The sequence below is a fragment of the Scyliorhinus canicula genome, chromosome 13, assembly GCF_902713615.1.
Source record: "Scyliorhinus canicula chromosome 13, sScyCan1.1, whole genome shotgun sequence".
NCBI classification, from domain to species: Eukaryota; Metazoa; Chordata; class Chondrichthyes; order Carcharhiniformes; family Scyliorhinidae; genus Scyliorhinus; species Scyliorhinus canicula.
The window spans coordinates 32,303,004-32,325,871 of NC_052158.1; the positions used below are offsets into that span (position 1 = coordinate 32,303,004).

Consider the following 22,868-nt stretch of genomic DNA (forward strand, 5'->3'; position numbering starts at 1 on the left):
AACCAGGCCCTGTCTTACCGTAATATCCCAGGCTACACTGGGCCCTGTCATACTGTGGCGCGAACAATTACACTCAAAGATGAGAGACAAGGACAATAGAGACTTTATTGCTGCAAGATGCTATTCCTCCATCTGCAACTATAGATTAGGGTCTGAGTGACTCACACGCATATTTATGCACAAGCTCCCTGTGGACGGAGCTAGCCGGCAGGGGCTTACCGGAGGAACCTGTATTACAGGTACAGGCATACATCCTCCTACTGCAAGTACACATCACTACAGTGGTTATATCACCACACATACGGAAATATCCCAAGATACACAGGCCATCTTGTACTGTAATACCCCAGGATAAACCAGGCTCTGTCCTCCCGTTATATCCCAGGACACTGGGCCCTGACCCTTCTGGCATATCACAGGAAACACTGGCCTTGTCCCTCCTGTAATATCCCAGCATACACCGGGCCCTGACCATCTGGAGTAAAATATTGTCGTATTGAAATATCCCAGGATACACTGGGCCATGTTATACTGTATTTTCTCAAGTTACACTGGGTCACTGTCTGTGTGGAGTCTGTACATCCTCCCCGTGCCTGCGTGGGTTTCCTCCGTATGCTCAGGTTTCCTCCCATAAATCCCGAAAGACGTGCTGTTATGTAATTTGGACATTCTGAATTCTCCCGCCGTGTACCCGAACAGGCACCAGAATGTGGTGATGAGGGGCTTTTCACAGTAACTGCATTGCAGTGTTAATGTACTTATGACAATAAAGATTATTATTGTTACTGTAATATCATAGGATACACTGGGCCCTGTCGTACCCAAAATACACCAGGACATGTCGCACTGCAATATCCCAGGATATTCTGAGCCCTGTCATACTGTAATATCCCAGGATAGTGTGGGCCCTGTCATACTGTAATATCCCAGGATACTCTGAGCCCTGTCATACTGTAATATCCAAGGATAGTGTGGGCCCTGTCATACTGTAATATTCCAGGATAGTGTGGGCCCTGTCATACTGTAATATCCCAGGATAGTGTGGGCCCTGTCATACTGTAATATCCCAGGATACACTGGGCTCTGTCATACTGTAATATCCCAGGATAGTGTGGGCCCTGTCATACTGTAATATCCCAGGATACACTGGGCTCTGTCATATTCTAACATCTCAGGATACACTGAGCTGTCTTACTGTAATGTCCCAGTATATATTGGACCCTGTTGCACTGTAATATCCCAGTAAGCACTGGGTGGTGTTGTATTGTAATAGCCCAGGATACACCGGGCATGTTCTACTGTAATATCCCAGGATACACCAGGCCCTGGTTCTCCTATAATATCCCAAGGTGCTCTGGACCCTGTCACACGCATATCTCAGGGTACACCGGCATGAGCTGGGATACACCAAACCTTGCCCTTCTAATAATAATAATCATCACTTATTATCACAAGTAGGCTTCAATGAAGTTACTGTGAAAAGCCCCTAGTCGCCACATTTCAGCCCCCCTCTCGCAATATCCCAGGATACATCCCAGGAAACTACAAAAGGTCATGAATGTAGCACAATCCATCACAGAAACCAGCCTCCCATCCATTGACTGTCTACAATTCCCGCTGCCTCGGAAAGGCAACCAGCATAATTAAGGACCCCATGCACCCCGAGCATACGCTCTTCCACTTCATCTGTCAGGAAAAATATACAAAAGTTTGAGGTCACGCACCAACTGACTGAAGAACAGCTTCTTCCCTACTGTCATCAGGCTTTTGAATGGACCTACTTCGCATTAAGTTGATCTTTTCTCTGCACCCAAGCTATGACTGTAACTCTGCTGTCCCTCCTTCTTTCCCTATGTACAGTATGTGTTATCTGTACAGCATACAATAAACTATACTTTTCACTATATACTAATACATGTGACAATAATAAATCAAATCAAATAAGGAAACACCAGGCATTGTCCATCCAGCAAAATCCCAGATACACCAGACACGGTCCATCCTGCAACATACCAGGTTACATCAGACCCTGTCGTACTGTAATATCACTGGACATACCAGGCCTGTCCCTCTGTAGTATCCCAGGATACTCTAGGCCCTGTCCCTCCTATAATACCCCAGGGTACTCCAGATACTGTCACACTAATATCACAAGGTACACTGTCCCTAGAGGATACACCAGGCACCGCCATTTCAGCAATATCCCAGACACACCAGCTACTATACCTCCTACCATACTCCAGCACACACCAGGCACTATTCCTCCTTCAATATTCTAGATTACATCAGGCCCTGTCACACAGCAATATCCCAGGATATACCGGGACAATTTGTGCAGTAATTTGCCAGGATACACTGGATCCTGTCATACTGTAACATTCCAGGATTCAATGGGCCCTGTACATCTTATAATATCCCAGGATTCCATGGGCACTGTCATGCTGTAATATCCAAAAATACCCAGGCCCTGATCTGCTATAATGCACAAAGATACACCAGATACTGTCCTACTCTAATATCTCATGATACATTGGATCCTCTCCACCTGTAATATCCCAGGACACACTGGGCCCTGTTATACCGTAATGCCCCAGGATAAACCAGGCTCAGTCCTACCGTAATATCCCATGAAACTGAATCCTGTTGCACTGCAATACTCCAGTATTGCCCTGTCCCTGCTTTTATATCCCAGAATACACTGGGCCCTTTCATACTATAATATGACAGGATACAACAGGCTCTATCATTCTTCCAATGTCCCAGGATACACCGGGCCCTGTCCCAGCTGTTATATCACTCAGCTAAATCGCTGGCTTTTAAAGCAGACCAAGCAGGCCAGCAGCACGGTTCGATTCCCGTAACAGCCTCCCCGGACAGGCGCCGGAATGTGGTGACTAGGGGCTTTTCACAGTAACTTAATTGAAGCCTACTCGTGACAATAAGCGATTTTCATTTTCATTTCATTTTTAATACACTGGCCCCTGTCATACGATAATATGACAGGATATAACAGGCTCTATCATTCTTCCAATGTCCCAGGATACACCGGGTCCTGTCCCTGCTGTAATACCCCAGCCTACACCAGGCCCTGACCACCTGGGTGTCATGTCAGAAACATGGAGGAAAAGATTGTATTTATTATGGTTATGCCCTGAACACTCCTTTTTTCCTTATCCCCTGTTTATTGTGAGATTGAAAAAAGGTAGATGTTGTGAAATCCCTCGTGGTTCTATTTTCACCTTGCCCAGAATTTGCGCTGCAGTTATTCATAGAGGATTGGAACACACCAAATTTATGGGCTGGGGAAAAATGACACCATTTATAAAGAGGAATCTCAGAATATTTTAAAAATTAATGTTCTGTTTGGAAATGAGGAGTGAGCAGGGAAATCAGGGCCGTTTTCATTGACCACCCTCACCGTCCACAACATGGGGTAAACCAGGCCCTGTCCTAATGTAATACCCGAGGATACACTGCCCTGTCATACTGTAATATCCCAGCGTACCCCGACCTATTATACTATCCAATGATACACCAGAAACTGTCCTACCCTAAATTCCCATGACTCATTGGATCCTGTCAACCTGTAATATCCCAAGATTCACTGGGCCATGTTGTACTGTAATACCCCAGGGCTGCATAGCGCCACAGTGGGTAGCACTGGTGCCTCACAGTGCCAAAGACCCGGGTTCAATTCTGTACTTGGGTGACTCTATGGGGAGCTTGTACATTAGTCCCACGTCTGTGCGGTTTCCTCCAGGTGCTCTGGTTTCCTCCCACAATCCAGATGTGCAGTCAGTGGATTGACCAGGCAAAATTCCCCATTAGTGTCCAAAGGTTAAGTGGGGTTATGGAGAAAGGGAAGGGAGTGGGCCTAGGTAGGGGGCTCTTGCAGAGAATTACTGCAGACTCGACGGGTGAATGGCCTCCTTCTGCTCTGTGGTGATTCAATGCTTCTTCTCCGATACACTGGGCCATGTTGTGCTGTAATATCTCAAGATAAACCAGGCTCTTTCCTCCCATAATATCCCAAGGTACACCGTGCCTTGTCGGATTGCAATGTTTCAGGATACACTGGCCCAGAGGGCCCCTCGCCCTGTAATAACCCAGAATATCCCAGGCCCTGACCAAATATAATGTCCAATGATATATCAGATACTGTACCACCATAATATCTTATTCTACACTGGATCCTGTAAACCTGTAATTTCCCAGGATACAGGACAACATGGCCCAGTGTAATACCCCAGGATGAACCAGGTGCAGTCCTACTGTAATATCCTGGAGTACTCTGGATCCTGTCATACTGAAATATCCTATGAAACAATGGATACACTGCAAAATCCCAGGATAACTGAGCCCAGATGTACTGTGACATCCCAGTATACACTAGGCCCTGTTATACTGTAATATCGCAGGATACACAGAGCCCTGACATACTGCAATATCCCAGGACACACTGGGCCATTATACTGTTATATCCCAGGATTGAGCCCTGTCAGACTGCAATATTCCAGTATACACTGGGCCCTGTTATACTGTAATATCCTAGGATACCCCAGGCCCTACCTTCCAAAAACATTACAAAGTTGCTCTGGATCCTGTCACACAAATATCTCAGCGTACACTGGCCCTCGCTAGGATGCACCAGGCCCTGCCCCTCCAGCAATATCCCAGAAAACAGCAAGCACTGTCCATCTTGCAATATCCCAAATTCCATCAGGCACTATCCCTGCTGTAATATCCCTGGATACGTCAGTCCTATCCGACTGTACTATCCCAGGATACATTTATAATATCCTAGGATACTCCAGGCCTGTCCCTTTGTTCTGCCCCAGGATACTCCAGGCCCTATCTCTCTTTGCAATATCCCAGGGTACATCTGGCCTGTCCTGTTATACAGCTCCATGCCTTGCCCCTCCAACAATATTCCAGATACACCAGAAAGTGTCCATCCTGCAACACTGCAGGATACAGGAAGCACTAACCCTCCTGTTATATCCCAGTATACGCCAGGCTCTGCTGTAATGCAACATCCAGGAATATATCTGGACCTTTCATACAGTAATTTTCCAGTAACATTCCAGTGTGACAGGATCCAGTGAATCCTGACAAATTACTGTATGAAAGGTCCAGATATATTCTTGCATGTTTCATATACATTCCAGGGGACAACAGGCCCTGTTTTACTGTAATATCCCAGGTGGGGCATGTTGCACAATAAATCCCAGGACACACAATCACTGTCCTCCAATAGTGGCTCCATGGTATGTTAGAGTTGAACATTTATTTGCTCTGTGTCCTGGGCTCCAGCCTGAACTGGTGAACAGCTCAGCACTGACCCTCCCTCCAGGTGATCCTAATCTGAGGCTGTGTCCCTCTAACAGTGAGAAATGGTCTTACTATAAATCACCACCAGTGTCTCATTCAGTCCGCTGTGTTCCACCCGACAGGAATACTCAGCCTGGTCCTCCGGATCAAACTCCACCCATTTCCGGATCTGGTAGGTCCTGTCGTGATTGGGTAAGATCCCACTGGACAGGGTCTCATCAATCACCACTCCATCTCTGCACAGATTCACCTCGATGGCTTGAGGGTAAAACCCGGTGACGACACAGGGCAGCCGGTTAGAATCACCCAGACGGGTAAAGGACACGATGGGGGCAACTGAGAGAGAAAGAAAAAGGAATCAGTACAGGAAACTCGAGATAGAGAATCCTAGACATCACCCACTTTACCGACTCACAGATCCCCCCCCTCACTCACCGACTCTCAGTCCCTCCCTCACTCAGCGACCCTCACTCCCCTCCCCTCACTCGCCGACTGTCAGCCCCCCTCACTCACCGACTGTCAGTCCCCCCCCTCACTCACCGACTCTCAGTCCCCCCCCTCACTCACCGACTGTCAGTCCCCCCCCTCACTCACCGACTGTCAGTCCCCCCCCTCACTCACCGACTCTCAGTCCCCCCCCCCCTCACTCACCGACTCTCAATCCCCCCCCTCACTCACCGACTCTCAGTCACCCCCCTCACTCACCGGCTCTCAGTCCCCTCCTCGCTCACAGACTGTCAGTCCCTCCCTCGCTCACCGACTCTCAGTCCACTCCCTCGCTCACCGACTCTCAGTCCCCTCCCTCGCTCACCGACTCTCAGTCCCCCCCTCACTCACCGACTCTCAGTCCCCCCCCTCACTCACCGACTCTCAGTCCCCCCCCTCACTCACCGACTCTCAGTCCCCCCCCCTCACTCACCGACTCTCAGTCCCCCCCTCACTCACCGACTCTCAGTCCCCCCCTCACTCACCAACTCAGTCCCTCCCTCACTCACCGACTCTCAGTCCCTCCCTCACTCACCGCCTCTCAGTCCCCCCCTCACTCACTGACTCTCAGTCCCCCCCTCACTCACCGATTCTCAGTCCCTCCCTCACTCACCGACTCTCAGTCCCCCCTCACTTACCGACTATCATTCACCCCCTCACTCACCGACTCTCAGTCCCCCCCTCACTCATCGACTCACAGTCCCCCCCCCACTCACCGACTCTCAGTCCCCCCCCACTCACCGACTCTCAGTCCCCCATCACTCAGCGACTCTCAATCCCCCATCACTCAGCGACTCTCAATCCCCACTCACTCACCGACTCTCAGTCCCCCTGTCACTCACCGACTCTCAATCCCCCCTCACTCAACAAATCTCAGTCCCCCCGTCACTCACCGACTCTTAGTCCCCATCACTCACCGACTGTCAGTTCCCTCTGTCCATACTCCAGGTATTTCCTCAGCCACTCGATACACTCCACCTCCAGGTAATGTTTCCAGCGCTGGTTATTGACGTTGTTCTTGTCCCACCTGTTTTTGAAGCTCTCTCCCCAGGGGACCGGGGTCACCCACACCATGTTACTCTTGTCGAAGCTGATGAAATCTCGTCCATCCCAGCCGTATTGGGCGAATGCACTTGTGCTCCCATCATCCCTCAGGTCACAGCCATTCATCATCTGGTAAACGTGGATCCCTGATGATCAAAATCACAATCCGCCAATCAGATCCTTTCATTCCAACAGGCCCCATTCAAATACAGACAGCCAATCAGAGGCTGGCCCTTGGGGTCGCTGCACGTGCCGTGCACACATCCAATCAAAGGAGGCCTCACGAGAAACCTTCCCTCCCCACATTGAGATTTACCTCCACATTCACAAACACAGCCAATCAGCCACTGGCATCAACATCTCTATCAACTCTGGGCTTCAAGTGATGGGAGCTGGAGGACTCACCTCCTGACTGGTTGGTCCTGGACATCAGGGTCAAAACATAAGCTTTGAAATAATTCTCCTGCTCCCGTGCGAGAAACTTCTTCCGTTCCCAGAACTCACGCCCCTCACTGAAGACCATCCATTGCTCTCTGGGAATCAAGTCCTTCCGATCGCCGTCATACAGAATGAACTGGACATTGTCCACAGAACCGACACCCACAAATTCCCGGAATCCAGGCATTGGAGTCATACCCGTGAGGAAATACCGCAGAGAGTGAGAGCCTGAAAAACACACAGAGAGACATCAGGGTCTGAACCCCTAACCAGCAGCACCGACATTTGCAATGTTCCTCAGAACGTCAGATCGGGAATTGCACAAATGCTGGAGTTCCCAGCCAGGTCTGATCTCTCGCTGCCTCCCTTATCCTCTGTGGCTGCTGGAATCTCTAACCCAGTCTGTGCTGTGTGGCTGCTGGAATCTCTAACCCAGTCTGTGCTGTGTGGCTGCTGGAGTATCTAACCCAGTCTGTGCTATGTGGCTGCTGGAATCTCTAACCCAGTCTGTGCTATGTGGCTGCTGGAGTATCTAACCCAGTCTGTGCTATGTGGCTGCTGGAATCTCTAATCCAGTCTGTGCTATGTGGCTGGAGTCTCTAACCCAGTCTGTGCTATGTGGCTGCTGGGGTCTCTAACCCAGTCTGTGCTATGTGGCTGCTGGAATCTCTAACCCAGTCTGTGCTCTGCGGCTGCTGCAGTCTCTAACCCAGTCTGTGTTATTTACTCCACTCTCTCTTAGTTTTGGCTGGTGTGTGTATCCAGGAACTTCTTCACCTAAAATAATTGTGGTATTCTGAAACTCTCTCCCTCAAATAGATGTAATTGCTGGGGTCAACTGAAACTTTCAAAGTAGAGATGGATTTTTGTTGGGGAAGGAATATGGAGCACACGGCATGGGGGGGGGGGGGGGGGGAGGAGTTTAGATACAGACCAAGAAGGATCTAATTGCAGGAAAGATGGACAGGATTGTCTCCTCCTGTATTCTTCCATCTCCTTCCTCTCTGTCTCTTCAGCTCCATGTCCCTGCCCTCAGTTCCCTCACAACTCACAACCTCCCTCTTCTGCAGGCTCAGTACCTGGCCTGGCTCTGCCCCTTTCACATCCCGTCACTCACTGACCCAGGGTTAATGCCCCAGTACCCAGTCTGGCAGTGCCCCTCTCACACTCCATCACTCACTGACCCAGGGTTAATGCCCCAGTACCCAGTCTGGCTGTGCCCCTCTCACACTCCATCACTCACTGACCCAGGGTTAATGCCCCAGTACCCAGCCTGGCTCTGTCCCTCTCACACCCCATCACTCACTGACCCAGGGTTAATGCCCCAGTACCCAGCCTGCTTCTGCCCCTCTCACACCCCATCACTCACTGACCTAGGGTTGATGCCCCAATACCCAGCGTGGCTCTGCCCCTCTCACACCCCATCACTCACTGACCCAGGGTTAATGCCCCAGTACCCAGCCTAGCTCTGCCCCTCTCACACCCCATCACTCACTGACACAGGGTTAATGCCCCAGTACCCAGCCTGGCTCTGCCCCTCTCACACCCCATCACTCACTGACCCAGGGTTAATGCCCCAATACCCAGCCTGGCTCTGTCCCTCTCACACTCCATCACTCACCTGCAGACACCTCTCCACACAGAAGGAGCAGCGCCATCAGTCCAATCATTGTTGCTTTCGTCCGGTTAAAGGAAACATTGAAGGGAAATCTTTTCCTGAAGGGACATTTTCAACTCGTTATTTCCGTCTTGTCCGATTCACAGTGACTTAATCGGATTGGACCCAAAATATAATTGAACCAATCAGAATAAGGAGAGTCTGTGAATCATCGGTATCCGGCAGAATAGACACAAAACAGGTTCTGAACCAAACTCTTCCGCAATATTGTGAACCATCCAATCAACTAAATACAACTTGTTCCATTCTCAGTTGCCGGGTAGAATGAGCTGAAAGGAGTTTGATAAAGAGTGACAGAGGGAAGGACATTAGGAACAGGAGGAGATCTGTGCTAACCATTAAATCAGATCACTGCTGATCTGAACTTCAGTTTCTGACTTTTGCTCCATATCCTTTTTTTAAAAAATAATTTTTATTGGAATTTTTTACAGAAAATATAAAATATAACGACAAACAATGAAATGCAACAAAATAACCCATACTAACTGTAACACCCCCAAACTGTATCAACGCATGTATCACATCCGCCCCCCCCCCCACCCCACCAACCCCAATAAACAACAAGAGAACTTACAAATAAATTAAAATTAAATAAACAAACATAGTCATCGTCCGTCCCCCTTCCCCCCCCCCCCCCCCCCCCCCCCCGGGGGTTTAATAGATTGTCATAGAATTTACAGTGCAGATGGAGGCCATTCGGCCCATAGAGTCTGCACCGGCTCTTGGAACGAGCACCTTACCCAAGCCCATACCTCCACCCTCTTCCAGTAACCCCACCTAGCACTAGGGTCAATGTGGACACTGAGGGCAATTTATCATGGCCAATTCACCTAACATGCACATCTTTGGACTGTGGGAGGAAACCGAAGCACCCGGAGGAAACCCACACACACACAAGGAGAACGTGCAGACTCCACACAGACAGTGAACCAAGCCGGGATTTGAACCTGGGACCCTGGAACTGTGAAGCTTTTGTGCTAACCACTATGCTACTGTGCTGCCTGCTGCTGCTACTACTGTCCCCGTACACTATTGTTGAGCCAGAAAGTCGAGGAAAGGTTGCCACCGCCTCAAGAACCCTTGTCCCGATCCTCTCAGGGCCAATTTGACCTTCTCTAGCTTAATGAAACCCGCCATGTCATTGATCCAGGTCTCCACGCTTGGGGGCCTCGCATCCTTCCATTGTAGCAAAATCCTTCGCCGGGCTACTAGGGACGCAAAGGCCAGCACACCGGCCTCTTTCGCCTCCTGCACTCCTGGCTCAACCCCCACCCCAAAAATCGAGAGTCCCCATCCTGGCTTGACCCTGGATCCCACCACCCACGACACCGTCCTCGCCACCCCCTTCCAGAACTCCTCCAGTGCCGGGCATGCCAGAACATATGGGCATGGTTCGCTGGACTCCCCGAACACCTGACACACCTGTCTTCACCCCCAAAGACCCTACTCATTCCAGACCCGGACATGTGGGCCCGGTGCAGCACCTTGAATTGGATGAGGCTAAGCCGCGCACACGAGGAGGAAGAATTAACCCTTTCCAGGGCATCAGCCCATGTCCCGTCTTCGATCTGTTCCCCCAGTTCCCCCTCCCACTTAGCTTTCAGCTCCCCTACTGACGCCTCCTCCACCTCCTGCATAACCTTGTAGATATCAGATATCTTCCCCTCTCCAACCCAGACCCCCGAAAGCACCCTGTCACTCACCCCCCTCGCGGGAAGCGAAGGGAATCCCTCCACCTGCCGTCTAGCAAACGCCTTTACCTGCAGATACCTGAACATGTTTCCCAGTGGAGCCCAAATTTCTCCTTCAACTCCCCCAGGCTCGCAAACCTCCCATCAATAAACAGGTCCCTCAGCTGTCTGATACCCGCTCTGTGCCAACACTGAAATCCCCCATCAATGTTCCCCGGGACAAACCTATGGTTCCCCCTTAACGGAGCCTCCATCGAGCCCCCCACTTCTCCCCTATATCGCCTCCACTGCCCCCAAATCTTGAGGGTAGCCGCCACCACCGGACTCATGGTATACCTCGTGGGAGGGAGCGGCCACGGCGCCGTTACCAAGGCCCCCAGGCTTGTATCTCCACAGGACGCCCTCTCCATCCGTTTCCATGCTGCTGTTGCACGTTTTACTATGGGCGCAAAACGCGTTTATTGGAGTGTATTAACACGCCTCCGTATTCGACGTGTGCTTAACACTACTAGGCTCTGTTGTATGTAATTATTCAGCTCTGGGAGTCGCCAGTTGCCGTATAGACAACGTCACAAGTATTCCAAGGTCAAGTTCAAAGTAATAAAGACGATACACCGATTAGTAAGGTTCAAACGATCAATATTTATTATACAGTTATAATAAATACTCATGCACACACTAAGAGACTAAGCTATAACTAAACTTAAGTGAACAGAATACTTATCTAACAGGAACAGGCAAGGTCAGAGAACGAGGCCTTCGTCCTGGTCTTGTACTGCAGCCTTCAGCAAGCGTTCTGGTACTGGGAGTCTAGTGGGCTTGGATCGCGTAGCGAGCGTTGAACTTACGGTTTCGGCGGCTGGTGCTCAACGGCTGGAGTCAGGATGCAAGATGTCTATCAGAGCCGGAGCACGGGTTTAACAGACCGGACAACACGAGGTCCCTATCTTTTATAGGGGTTCCATTGTCCTTCCCTCTTCTCGGGCGGGCTCTACCTATTGGATCAATTTCTTATCGATACTGGATTAATTCCCCAATGCGAGGGGGTCTCCGTGATGGAGGGGGCGTTTCTTATGTCCTTTTGTTTGGAGGTTTCTGGTGCCTCGATGTCTGGGCCTTGATTAGAATGTGTCCATTCAGAACCAAATGTATCTATTGTGTGGGTGTTCAAGTCTGATGGCCTCATTAGCATGCAAAGCGTTTTGCCATTTGCACCTAGCTAAGGTCTTCTCACCTGAGCCCAAACTGGTTTCTGCTGCTGCAGAATGCAAACTGCTCTTTGCAGACTGCTGTTCTGGCTAAACTGTCTGTTTCCCAGCAGTCTTAGCGGTTGACCTATTTTGTAGCTCAGCATCCATTTTAGGTGGCTACACTGCCCCCTCCCCCTCCATCACCCACTTGCGCACCATCGACTCATTGGCCACCCAATAATACCCCGAGAGATTGGGTAACGCCAGCCCCCCCCCCCCCATCTCTACCCCGCCCCAAGAAGACCCTCTTCACCCTCGGGGTCCCGTGCGCCCAAACAAAGCTCATGATGCTGCTGGTCACCCTTCTAAAAAAGGCCCTAGGGATAAAGATGGGCAAACACTGGAAGAGAAACAAGAACCTCGGGAGAACCGTCATTTTGACGGACTGCACTCTACCCGCCAACGATAGCGGCGCCATGTCCCACCTTTTAAATTCCTCCTCCATCTGTTCCACCAACCTGGTAAAATTAAGCTTATGGAGAGTCCCCCAACTCCTGGCCACCTGCACCCCCAGGTATCTGAAACTCTTCACTGCCCTCTCAAATGGGAGCCTCCCAATTCCCTCCTGCTGATCACCCGGGTGTACTACAAATACCTCGCTCTTGCCTAAATTTAACTTATAGCCCGAGAAGCCCCCAAATTCCGCTAACAGCTCCATCAACCCCGGCATTCCCCCTTCTGGGTCCGCCACATACAACAGCAGGTCGTCCGCATACAGCGAGACCCGATGTTCCTCCCCACCCCGCACCAGACCCCTCCATCTCCCTGACTCCCTCAATGCCACAGCCAAAGGTTCAATCGCCAGTGCAATGAGCAAGGGGGACAGGGGGCACCCCTGCCTGGTCCCACGGTAGAGCCTAAAGTACTCCGATCTCCTTCCATTGGTAACTACACTCGCCATCAAGCCGCGTAGAGCAGCCTCACCCATTTGATGAATCCCTCCCCAAATCGAAACCGCTCCAGCACCTCCCACAGATACCCCCACTCAACTCAATCAAACGCTTTCTCTGCATCCAGCGCCACCACTATCTCCGCCTCCCCCTCCACTGCCGGCATCATGATAACATTTAGCAGTCTCCGCACATTCGTGTTGAGCTGCCGTCCCTTGACAAATCCTGTCTGATCTTCGTGTATCACCCCTGGCACACAGTCCTCTATCCTGGTGGCCAGGATCTTCGCCAGCAACGTAGCGTCAACATTGAGGAGCGAGAACGGCCTGTATGATCCACACTGCAAGGGGTCCTTATCCCTCTTCAGGATCAGAGAGATCAGTGTCCGCGACATCGTTGGGGGCAAAGCCCCCCCCCCCCCCCCCCCCCCCCCCTCCCATGCCTCATTGAAGGCTAGCACCAACAGGGGGCCCACCAGATCCGCATACTTTTTATAAAATTCCACCGGGAACCCGTCCGGCCCCGGGGCCTTACCTGACTGCATTTGTCCAATCCCCCTGACTAGCTCCTCCAACTCTATTGGCGCACCCAGCCCCTCTACCAGCTCCTCTTGAACCCTTGGGATAAATAGCCTGTTCATGAAGCTCTCCATCCCCCCTCTCCCCATTGGAGGTTCCGACCGGTACAGTTCCTTGTAGAAGTCCCTAAAGACCCCGTTTACTTCTGTCCCCTTCTGCACTACATCTCCACCCCCTTCCTTCACTCCCCCAATTTCCCTAGCCGCATCTCGCCTACGGAGCTGATGCGCCAACATCCTGCTCGCCTTCTCCCCATACTCATATACCGTGCCCTGCGACCTCCTCCACTGTGTCTCCGCCTTTCTGGTGGTCAACAAGTCAAATTTGGCCTGCAAACTACGCCGTTCCCCCAGCAACCCCTCCTCAGGTGCCTCCGCATATCTCCTGTCCACATCCAGGAGCTCCCCCACCAGTCTCTCTCTCTCCTTCCTCTCCCTCCTTTCCCTTTGGGCCCGGATGGAGATCATCTCCCCCCGGATCACTGCTTTCAGAGCCTCCCAGACCATCCCCACCTGGACCTCCCCCATGTCATTGGTATCAAGATACCCCTCAATACTTCCCCGGACCCTCCTACACACCACCTCATCAGCCAGCGTCCCCACATCCAGGCGTCAGAGCGGGCGCTGGTCCCGCGCCTCCCCCATCTCCTGATCAACCCAGTGTGGAGCATGGTCTGAAATCGCTATGGCCGAATACTCGGCATCCTGCACCCTCGGGATCAATCCCCTGCTCAGGACGAAAAAATCTATTCGGGAATAGACCCTATGGACATGAGAGAAAAAGGAATACTCCTGCGCTCTCGGTCTCCCAAACCTCCAGGGATCCACCCCTCCCATCTGGTCCATAAACCCCCTCAGCACTTTGGCCACCGCTGGTCTCCTACCCGTCCTTGAACTGGACCGGTCCAGTGGGGGATCCAGCACTGTGTTAAAGTCTCCCCCCATGATCAGGCCCCCTGCCTCCAGGTCCGGAATGTGGCCCAACAAGCGCCTCATGAAGCCAGCATCATCCCAATTCGGGGCATATACATTAACCAGCACCACCTTCTCTCCCTGCAGCCTACCCTTCACCATAATATATCTGGCCTCCTTGTCCGACACCACCTCAGCCGCCTCGAACGCCACCCTCTTCCCCACCAGAATCGCCACCCCCCGGTTCTTCGCGTCCAATCCTGAGTGAAAAACCTGCCCCACCCACCCCTTCCTCAGACGAACCTGGTCCGCCACCTTCAAGTAGGTCTCTTGGAGCATGGCCACGTCTGCCTTCAACCCCTTCAGATGAGAAAATACCCTAGTTCTCTTAACCGGCCCATTCAGCCCCCTCACGTTCCAGGTAATCAGCCGGATCAGAGGGCAACCCGTCCCCCTCCCCCGCCGGCTAGCCATAGCTTATCGACTGCTCACCCCAGGCCAGCTCGCCCCGCCCGACCCGTTCCCCATGGCGATAACGCCTCTCCTCTACCCACCCGGCCCACACCAGCTCCTTCCTGGCCATTCCAGCAGCAACCCGGTATTCCATCCCCTCCTGGCATGGGGTCATCCTCCTTTTTCCACACCTCCTTAGCACCGCTTCAGCGCGGGAAAGAAAACCAGTAGAGGCCACGCCCCCACCGCCAGCTCCGCCCCCCCGCCCCACAGCGCGGGAAACCAGAGGAAAGCCCGCGCTTTCACACTGCCACACCCCACCCTTCTGACGTAGCTCCCCAAAATCCAGTTTCACCCCAACCCCCAGCCCCGTACAGAAGAGAACATATATAACAAAAACCCCCAACATTCCCCACATACCCCACACCCATACCCAACAGGCAGACCCACCCGGAAACAGAGCAAAAAGAAAACCAGCATAAAAACCAAGTGTCAAAATTGAAGAACAGCAACAGCGAAAACAGCAACGGCCATAGTGTGTCCCCAGACCCTAGTTCGAGTCCAGCTTTTCCGCCTGTACAAAGGCCCACGCCTCCTCCGGGGACTCGAAGTAGTGGTGCCAGTCCTTGTATGTCAACCACAGGCGCGCAGGCTGCAGCATTCCAAATCTGACCAGCTTGGCATGCAGCACCGCCTTCGTCTGGTTGAACCCGGCCCACCACTTAGCCACCTCCGCACTCCAGTCCTGGTAGATTTGCACTACCGAATCCTCCCACTTGCTGCTCCTCTCTTTCTTGGCCCAGCGCAGCACACACTCCCGGTCGCTGAATCGATGGAACCGCACCAGCACCGCCCTCGGGGGTTCATTGGCCTTAGGCCTCCTGGCCAGCACTCTGTGAGCTCCCTCAAGCTCCAGAGGCAAATGGAAGGACCCCGCACCCATCAACGAGCTCAACATCATGGTCACATACGACGGGAGGTCCGACCCCTCCAGCCCCTCCGCCAGGCCTAGGATCCTCAAATTCTTTCACCTCGTGCGAACGTCCAGCTCCTCCAAGCGGTCTTGCCACTTTTTGTGAAGTGCCTCGTGCAACTCCACTTTCCCCACGAGGACCACGGCCTCCTCCTCCCGCTCAGCGGCCTGCTGCTGCAACTCCCGGATAGACACCTCCTGGGCCGCCTGGGTCCCAAGCAGCTTGTTGGTTGTCGCATTCAGGGAGTCCAGCAGCTCAGCCTTCAGCTCCGCAAAACAGCGCAGAAGAGAGGCTTGCTGCTCCTGCACCCACTTCCACCAGTCCTCGGGTGTTCCTCCGGCCGCCATTTTGTCCTTCTTCCCCCGCTTTTCTTGGGGAGCTGCTGCAGCTTTTTCCTTTGCCCCACTCCGAGTGAGCACCATAAATTATGGGGAATGCTCCTCTGGACACCTTCCTCCACCGGGATTCGTCGAAACAGCGCCAGCGTTGGATGAGGGTGAGCACAGTAGGAAGTCTTACAACACCAAGTTAAAGTCCAACAGGTTTGTTTCAAACACGAGCTTTCGGAGCACTGCTCCTTCCTCAGGTGAATGAAGAGGTATGTTCCAGAAACATAAATATGGACGAAGTCAAAGATGCCAGATAATGCCTAGAATGCGAGCATTTGCAGATAATTAAATCTTTACAGATGCAGAGATAGGGGTAACCCCAGGTTAAAGAGGTGTGAATTGTCTCAAGCCAGGACAGTTGGTAGGATTTTGCAAGCCCAGGCCAGATGGTGGTGGATGAATGTAATGCACCATGAATCCCAGGTCCCGGTTGAGGCCGCACTTATGTGTGCAGAACTTGGCTATAAGTTTCTACTCAGTGATTCTGCGTTGTCGTCCATCCCGAAGGCCGCCTTGGAGAACGCTTACCCGGAGATCAGAGGCTGAATGCCCTTGACTGCTGAAGTGTTCCCCGACTGGAAGGGAACATTCCTGCCTAGTGATTGTCGCGCGATGTCTGCTCATTCATTGTCGCTGCGTCTGCATGGTCTCACCAATGTACCATACTTTGGGACATCCTTTCCTGCAGCATATCAGGTAGACAACATTGGCCGAGTCGTACGAGTATGTGCCGTGTACCTGGTGGGTGGTGTTCTCACGTGTAATGGTGGTATCCATGTCGATGATCGGGCACGGCTTGCAGAGATTGCCATGGCAGTGTTGTGTGGGGTCGTGGTCTTGGTTCTGAAGGCTGGGTAGTTTGCTGCAGACAATGGCTTGTTTGAGGTTGCGCGGTTGTTTGAAGGCAAGTAGTGGGGGTGTGGGGATGACCTTGGCAAGATGTTCATCTTCATCGATGATGTGTTGAAGTCTGTGAAGAAGGTGTCGTAGTTTCTCCGCTCCGGGAAAGTACTGGACGATGAAGGTTGGTTGTGTCCCGTGTTTGTCTTCTGAGGAGGTTGGTGCGGTTTTTTGCTGTGGCGCGTTGGAACTGTTGATCGATGAGTCGAGCGCCATATCCCGTTCGTACAAGGGCATTTTTCAGCATCTGTAGATGTCTGTTATGCTCCTGTCATCTGACCAGATCCTGTGTATACAGAGGGCTTGTCCATAGGGGATGGCTTCTTTAACATGTTTAGGGTAGAAGCTGTAGAAGTGGAGCATCGTGAGGTTATTCATGGGCTTGCAGTAAAGCGAAGCGCTGAGGTCATCGTCCTTGATGGAGATGAATGTGTCCAAGAAGGCAACTGATTTTGGAGAGTAGTCCATGGTGAGTCTGATGGTGGGATGGAACTTATTGATGTCATCGTTTAGTCGTTTCAGTGATTCTTCGCCGTTGGTCCAAAGGAAACAAATGTCATCGATGTATCTGGAGCATAACGTCAGTTGACGTTCCTGTGTGGTGAGGAGGTCTTGTTCAAACTTGTGCATGAAGATGTTGGCATATTGAGGTGTGAATTTGGTCCCCATGGCTGTTCTGTGCGTCTGGATGAAGAACTTGTTGTCGAAGGTGAAGACGTTGTGATCCAGAATGAAGCGGATGAGTTGCAGAATTGTGTCTGGAGTTTGGCAGTTGTCGCTGTTGAGTACTGAGGCTGTTGCAGCAATGCCGTCGTCATGGGGGATGCTGGTGTAGAGTGCCGAGACATCCATTGTGATGAGGAATGTTCCTGGTTCAACTCGTCCATGAACATAGAACATTCCAGCGCAGTACAGGCCCTTCGGCCCTTGATGTTGCGCTGACCTGTGGATGCTGAGTTTCTGTAGGATGTCCGTCGTGTCGCGACAGAAGCTGGGCGTACCTTGTATGATGGGTTTCAAGATGCCCACGCTGTAGCCAGAGAGGTTCTCACACAGGGTCCTATTGCCTGAAACGATAGGACGGCCTGGTGTGATGGCCTTGTATATTTTTGGGAGGCAGTAGAGATCTCCAATGCAGGGAGTACGTGGGATGAGAGCACATAGGGTGCTCTGGTCTGGATCCAAGGCCTTAATCAGTCTGTTGAGTTGGCGGATATGTTCCTTGGTCGGATCTGCGGGTAACTGTCTGTAGTGTTCCTGGTTGTTGAGTCGGTATACTTCTTTGCAGTAGTCCGTTCTGTTCAGTCTGATGGTGGCCCCTCCTTTGTCTGCTGGTTTGATGATGATGTTGCGGTTGGCCTTGAGAGCGTGGATGGCGTTGCATTGTGCTTGGGTGACGTTTGGGTCTGTCTTGTGAATGCGACTGATGAATCTGGCATTGACACGACTCCTGACGGCTTGAGAATACATGTCGAGTCTCGGGCAGCAGCCTTTCGGAGAGCTCAATTCAACTTTTTCCTCTTCGGTTGCCGCACTGCAGATCTCTCGGTCTCCTGTTCCGGTTCATTGGTAGTCTCCTTGGGTTTGCTGTCGGCCTTTTGGTGTCTGTGGAAGAATTCCCGGAGCCTCATTCGCCTGATGAATTCCTCCATAATCTGGCCCAACATAGAACATAGAACAGTACAGCACAGAACAGGCCCTTCGGCCCTCGATGTTGTGCCGAGCAATGATCACTCTACTCAAACCCACGTATCCACCCTATACCTGTAACCCAACAACCCCCCCTTAACCTTACTTTTTAGGACACTACGGGCAATTTAGCATGGCCAATCCACCTAACCCGCACATCTTTGGACTGTGGGAGGAAACCGGAGCACCCGGAGGAAACCCACGCACACACGGGGAGGACGTGCAGACTCCGCACAGACAGTGACCCAGCCGGGAATCAAACCTGGGACCCTGGAGCTGTGAAGCATTTATGCTAACCACCATGCTACCGTGCTGCCCACTATGTGTCCTGTACTGATGCTGTCCCTCTGAGTCTGTGAACTGTGTCCTGTACTGATACTGTCCCTCTCAGTCTGTGAGCTGTATCCTATGCTGATACTGTCCCTCTGAGCCTGTGAACTGTGCCCTGTACTGATACTGTCCCTCTCAATCTGTGAGCTGTGTCCAGTACTGATTCTGTCCCTCAGTCTGTGAGCTGTGTGCTGTACTGATACTGTCCCTCTCAGTCTGTGAGCTGTGTCCTATGCTGATACTGTCCCTCAGTATGTGAGCTGTGTCCAGTACTGATTCTGTCCCTCAGTCTGTGAGCTGGGTCCTGTACTGATTCTGTCCCTCTCAGTCTGTGAGCCGTGTCCTGTACTGATACTGTCCCTCTCAGTCTGTGAGCTGTGTCCTATGCTGATACTGTCCCTCTGAGCCTGTGAACTGTGTCCTGTACTGAGACTGTCCCTCTCAGTCTGTGTGCTGTGCAGATACTGTCCCTCTGAGTCTGTGAGCTGTGTCTGTAATAATACTGTCCCTCTCAGTCTGTGAGCTGTGTCCTGTACCTATACTGTCCCTCAGTCTGTGAGCTGTGTCCTGTACTGATACTGTCCCTCTGAGTCTGTGAACTGTGTCCTGTACTGATATTGTCCCTCTCAGTCGGTGAGCTGTGTGCTGTACTGATACTCTCCCTCTCAGTCTGTGAGCTGTGTCCAGTACTGATTCTGTCCCTCTCAGTCTGTGAGCTGTGTCCAGTACTGATTCTGTCCCTCTCAGTCGGTGAGCTGTGTGCTGTACTGATACTGTTCCTCTCAGTATGTGAGCTGTGCCCTGTACTGATACTGTTCCTCTCAGTCTGTGAGCTGTGTCCTGTACTGATATTGTCCCTCTCAGTCGGTGAGCTGTGTGCTGGACTGATTCTGTCCCTCAGTATGTGAGCTGTGTGCTGTACTGATACTGTCCCTCTCAGTCTGTGAGCTCTGTCCTGTACTGATATTGTCCCTCTCAGTCGGTGAGCTGTGTGCTGTACAGATACTGTCCCTCTCAGTCTGTGAGCTGTGTCCTGTACTGATATTGTCCCTCTCAGTCGGTGAGCTGTGTGCTGTACTGATTCTGTCCCTCAGTATGTGAGCTGTGTGCTGCACTAATACTGTCCCTCTGAGTCTGTGAAATGTGCCCTGTACTGAGACTGTCCCTCTCAGTCTGTGAGCTGAGTCCTGTACTGAGACTGTCCCTCTCAGTCTGTGAGCTGGGTCCTGTACTGAGACTGTCCCTCTCAGTCTGTGAGCTGGGTCCTGTACTGATACTGTCCCTCTCAGTATGTGAGCTGTGTGTTGTACTGATACTGTCCCTCTCAGTCTGTGAGCTGTGTGCTGTACTGATGTTGTTGCTCTCAGACTGTGAGACTTGTCCATCCTGACCATGTCTCTGAGTATTTGAAATGTGGCCTTTACTGATATTAAACCCTGGTCCTGTTAAATCTATTAAATAGATTCATATTGATTGAACACAAAGTACCATTGAATCAATCAGAATAAAAAGAGGATTCAGGTTGATGAGCCACATTTGAGCAAGATGCTGTCTTTGAAATAAATAAATTTGATAAGGCATTGTAAAATCAACAGATAAAATCCAGGTTTAGGATGAGAAATGACAAGTTACATTCACACCAAAGTGCCAGGCAATGATCATCTTCAACAAAAGGGAATCTAACCATCTCCCCTTGACATTCAGCGTCATTACCATCACTGAATCACCCATTAGCAAAATCCTGGTGTTACCTTTGAACAGAAATTGATTTGGACTCGCCATATTTTAAAGAACCTCTTTTAATCCTTGTCTGAGCTTGTTTCATTTTTTAATTCCTGTCTCACTTGTTGCAAATGTTGGTTTTAAAGTGAATCCCCCATCCAACCCACCAGTTTAATGTGTCAAGAACTGACCCAAGCACTCCCTTCAATCCAGCGTGCAAGGTGGCAGGATCCCGTGATATAAGTTTGATGGTCTTGGCTAGCAGCCAATCAGCCTTTATTTCGGGACTTATCCTATTCTCGATGTTGATTGGTCGAGCCTTCAGAAGATTCTGGAAGAAGGAGAGCAGTCTTCCTTTTGGTCAGTTCTGTTCAAAGCTCTGAGACAGCAGGTTCTATAAGCTAAGGCTGGAGATTAAAACCCTCTGCAGCCTGGCCAGTGAAGGTTTAACTTCTGAGTAAATGACTGCAATGACAGTAGCCAGGCCTGTGAAACTTTAATCCTCTGTTTGAAAGGCTGGGACGCGCCCAGTCTGGTACTTCGCTTGAGAACCCTAAAAGATCCTGAAGACCATGCCCTTCTCTATCTCTTCATACCACAGCCAGAAACCCTGTCCAAAGGATCGACAAGCAGTTGAATGGCAGAGTGGACGGTGAACCTGTTAGAATCTCTCAAGTAGAGAATTCTAACATTATCTCAGTGAGACTGAGAGTCAATCTGGTGGAGGCCAGTACAAGTAAAGGAGACTCTCCGGATCAATTCCTGCAGACCATGAGGTCTAATTGATACTAAAAGGTCCAAACCAACTGATGGTTTTAAACACCTCACATTGTGACAGGATAATCGCCCACAAAGACCACAACCTCAGCAGCGAAATTATTCAACTCTCATTCCGAGTGTAATCCCTCTTATTTTTATCCCCGACCATGTGTCTGTCTTGGGTGTGTTTGGGTGGAGGATGGAACAGGATGAGGGAATAATAAGATTAGCAGACCATTGCTCTACTATTGCCATTACATGTTTATCTCTCACTTTGTTATAAATAATTTTTAATAAAATTTACAAATCTGGTACATGTAAGTCTATGTAGTAGTCAAGGGTCAAATATCTCAAGAAAACATTTGCATTATTGGTTAATTCACTTACTTTCAGACTCTGGGATCTGTGGGGTTGGAATTGACTAGGCACTCACCCAGCGTGTTGTAACAATATACAAACTATGGCTACAAGCCTGGATCAAAGGCTGGGATTTCTGTGGAGAGTAACTCACCTCCTGACTCCCAAAAGCCTGTTTGACATAACAAGGCTCAGGTCAAGAGTGTGATGGAATACTTTCCGTTTGCCTGGATGAGTCAGTCAACAGTTAAGAAGCTCAATACCACCTGGGACAAAGAGGTCTGCTTGAGTGGCACCTTATTTACCACCTTCAACATTCACTGACACACAGTGGCAGCAGTGTGTACCATTCAATAAGATGCACTTCAGCATTGCACCAAGGCTCCTTCGACAGCACCTTTCAAACCCATGACCTCTGCCACCGAGAAGGACAAGGTTTAGTTGCATAGGAGAACCACCACCTCCCAGTTGGAAATATGTCAGCCATTCCTCGACCATGACCTGGAAATACCTCCCTTGCAGCATTTTGGGTATACCTACATCACATAGAACATAGAACATAGAATAGTACAGCACAGAACAGGCCCTTCGGCCCTCAATGTTGTGCCGAGCCATGATCACCCGACTCAAACCCACGTATCCACCCTATACCCGTAACCCAACAACCTCCCCCTTAACCTTACTTTTTTTATTAGGACACTACGGGCAATTTAGCATGGCCAATCCACCTAACCCGCACATCTTTGGACTGTGGGAGGAAACCGGAGCACCCGGAGGAAACCCACGCACACAGGGGGAGGACGTGCAGACTCCACACAGACAGTGCCCCAGCCGGGAATCGAACCTGGGACCCTGGAGCTGTGAAGCATTTATGCTAACCACCATGCTACCCTGCTGCCCCTGGACTGCAGAGGTTCAAGAACGAAGCTCCCCACCACTTTCACAAGGGCAACCAGGGATGGCCAATAACTGCAGGCCTATCGAGCGACATCCACATC

The 22,868-nt window shown here is 51.1% G+C and overlaps 1 protein-coding gene across 2 annotated transcripts in view; it reads right to left on the minus strand.

Moving 5' to 3' along the window:
* Window positions 1-22,868, minus strand: part of LOC119976760 (H-2 class I histocompatibility antigen, Q9 alpha chain-like) — a 136,064-nt gene that overhangs the window by 15,582 nt on the left and 97,614 nt on the right. Inside the window, exons 1-4 of one of the 2 annotated variants that reach the window (XM_038817500.1) lie at window positions 8,921-9,059; window positions 7,267-7,527; window positions 6,735-7,007; window positions 5,404-5,667 (exon numbers count right to left, since the gene is read on the minus strand). In XM_038817500.1, the coding sequence (XP_038673428.1) occupies window positions 5,404-5,667; window positions 6,735-7,007; window positions 7,267-7,527; window positions 8,921-8,969 (847 nt within the window). In that variant the 5' untranslated portion in view covers window positions 8,970-9,059. Of the gene's footprint in view, window positions 1-5,403; window positions 5,668-6,734; window positions 7,008-7,266; window positions 7,528-8,920; window positions 9,060-22,868 lie in introns of those variants that run through there. The other variant, XM_038817501.1, reaches the window with a different exon arrangement.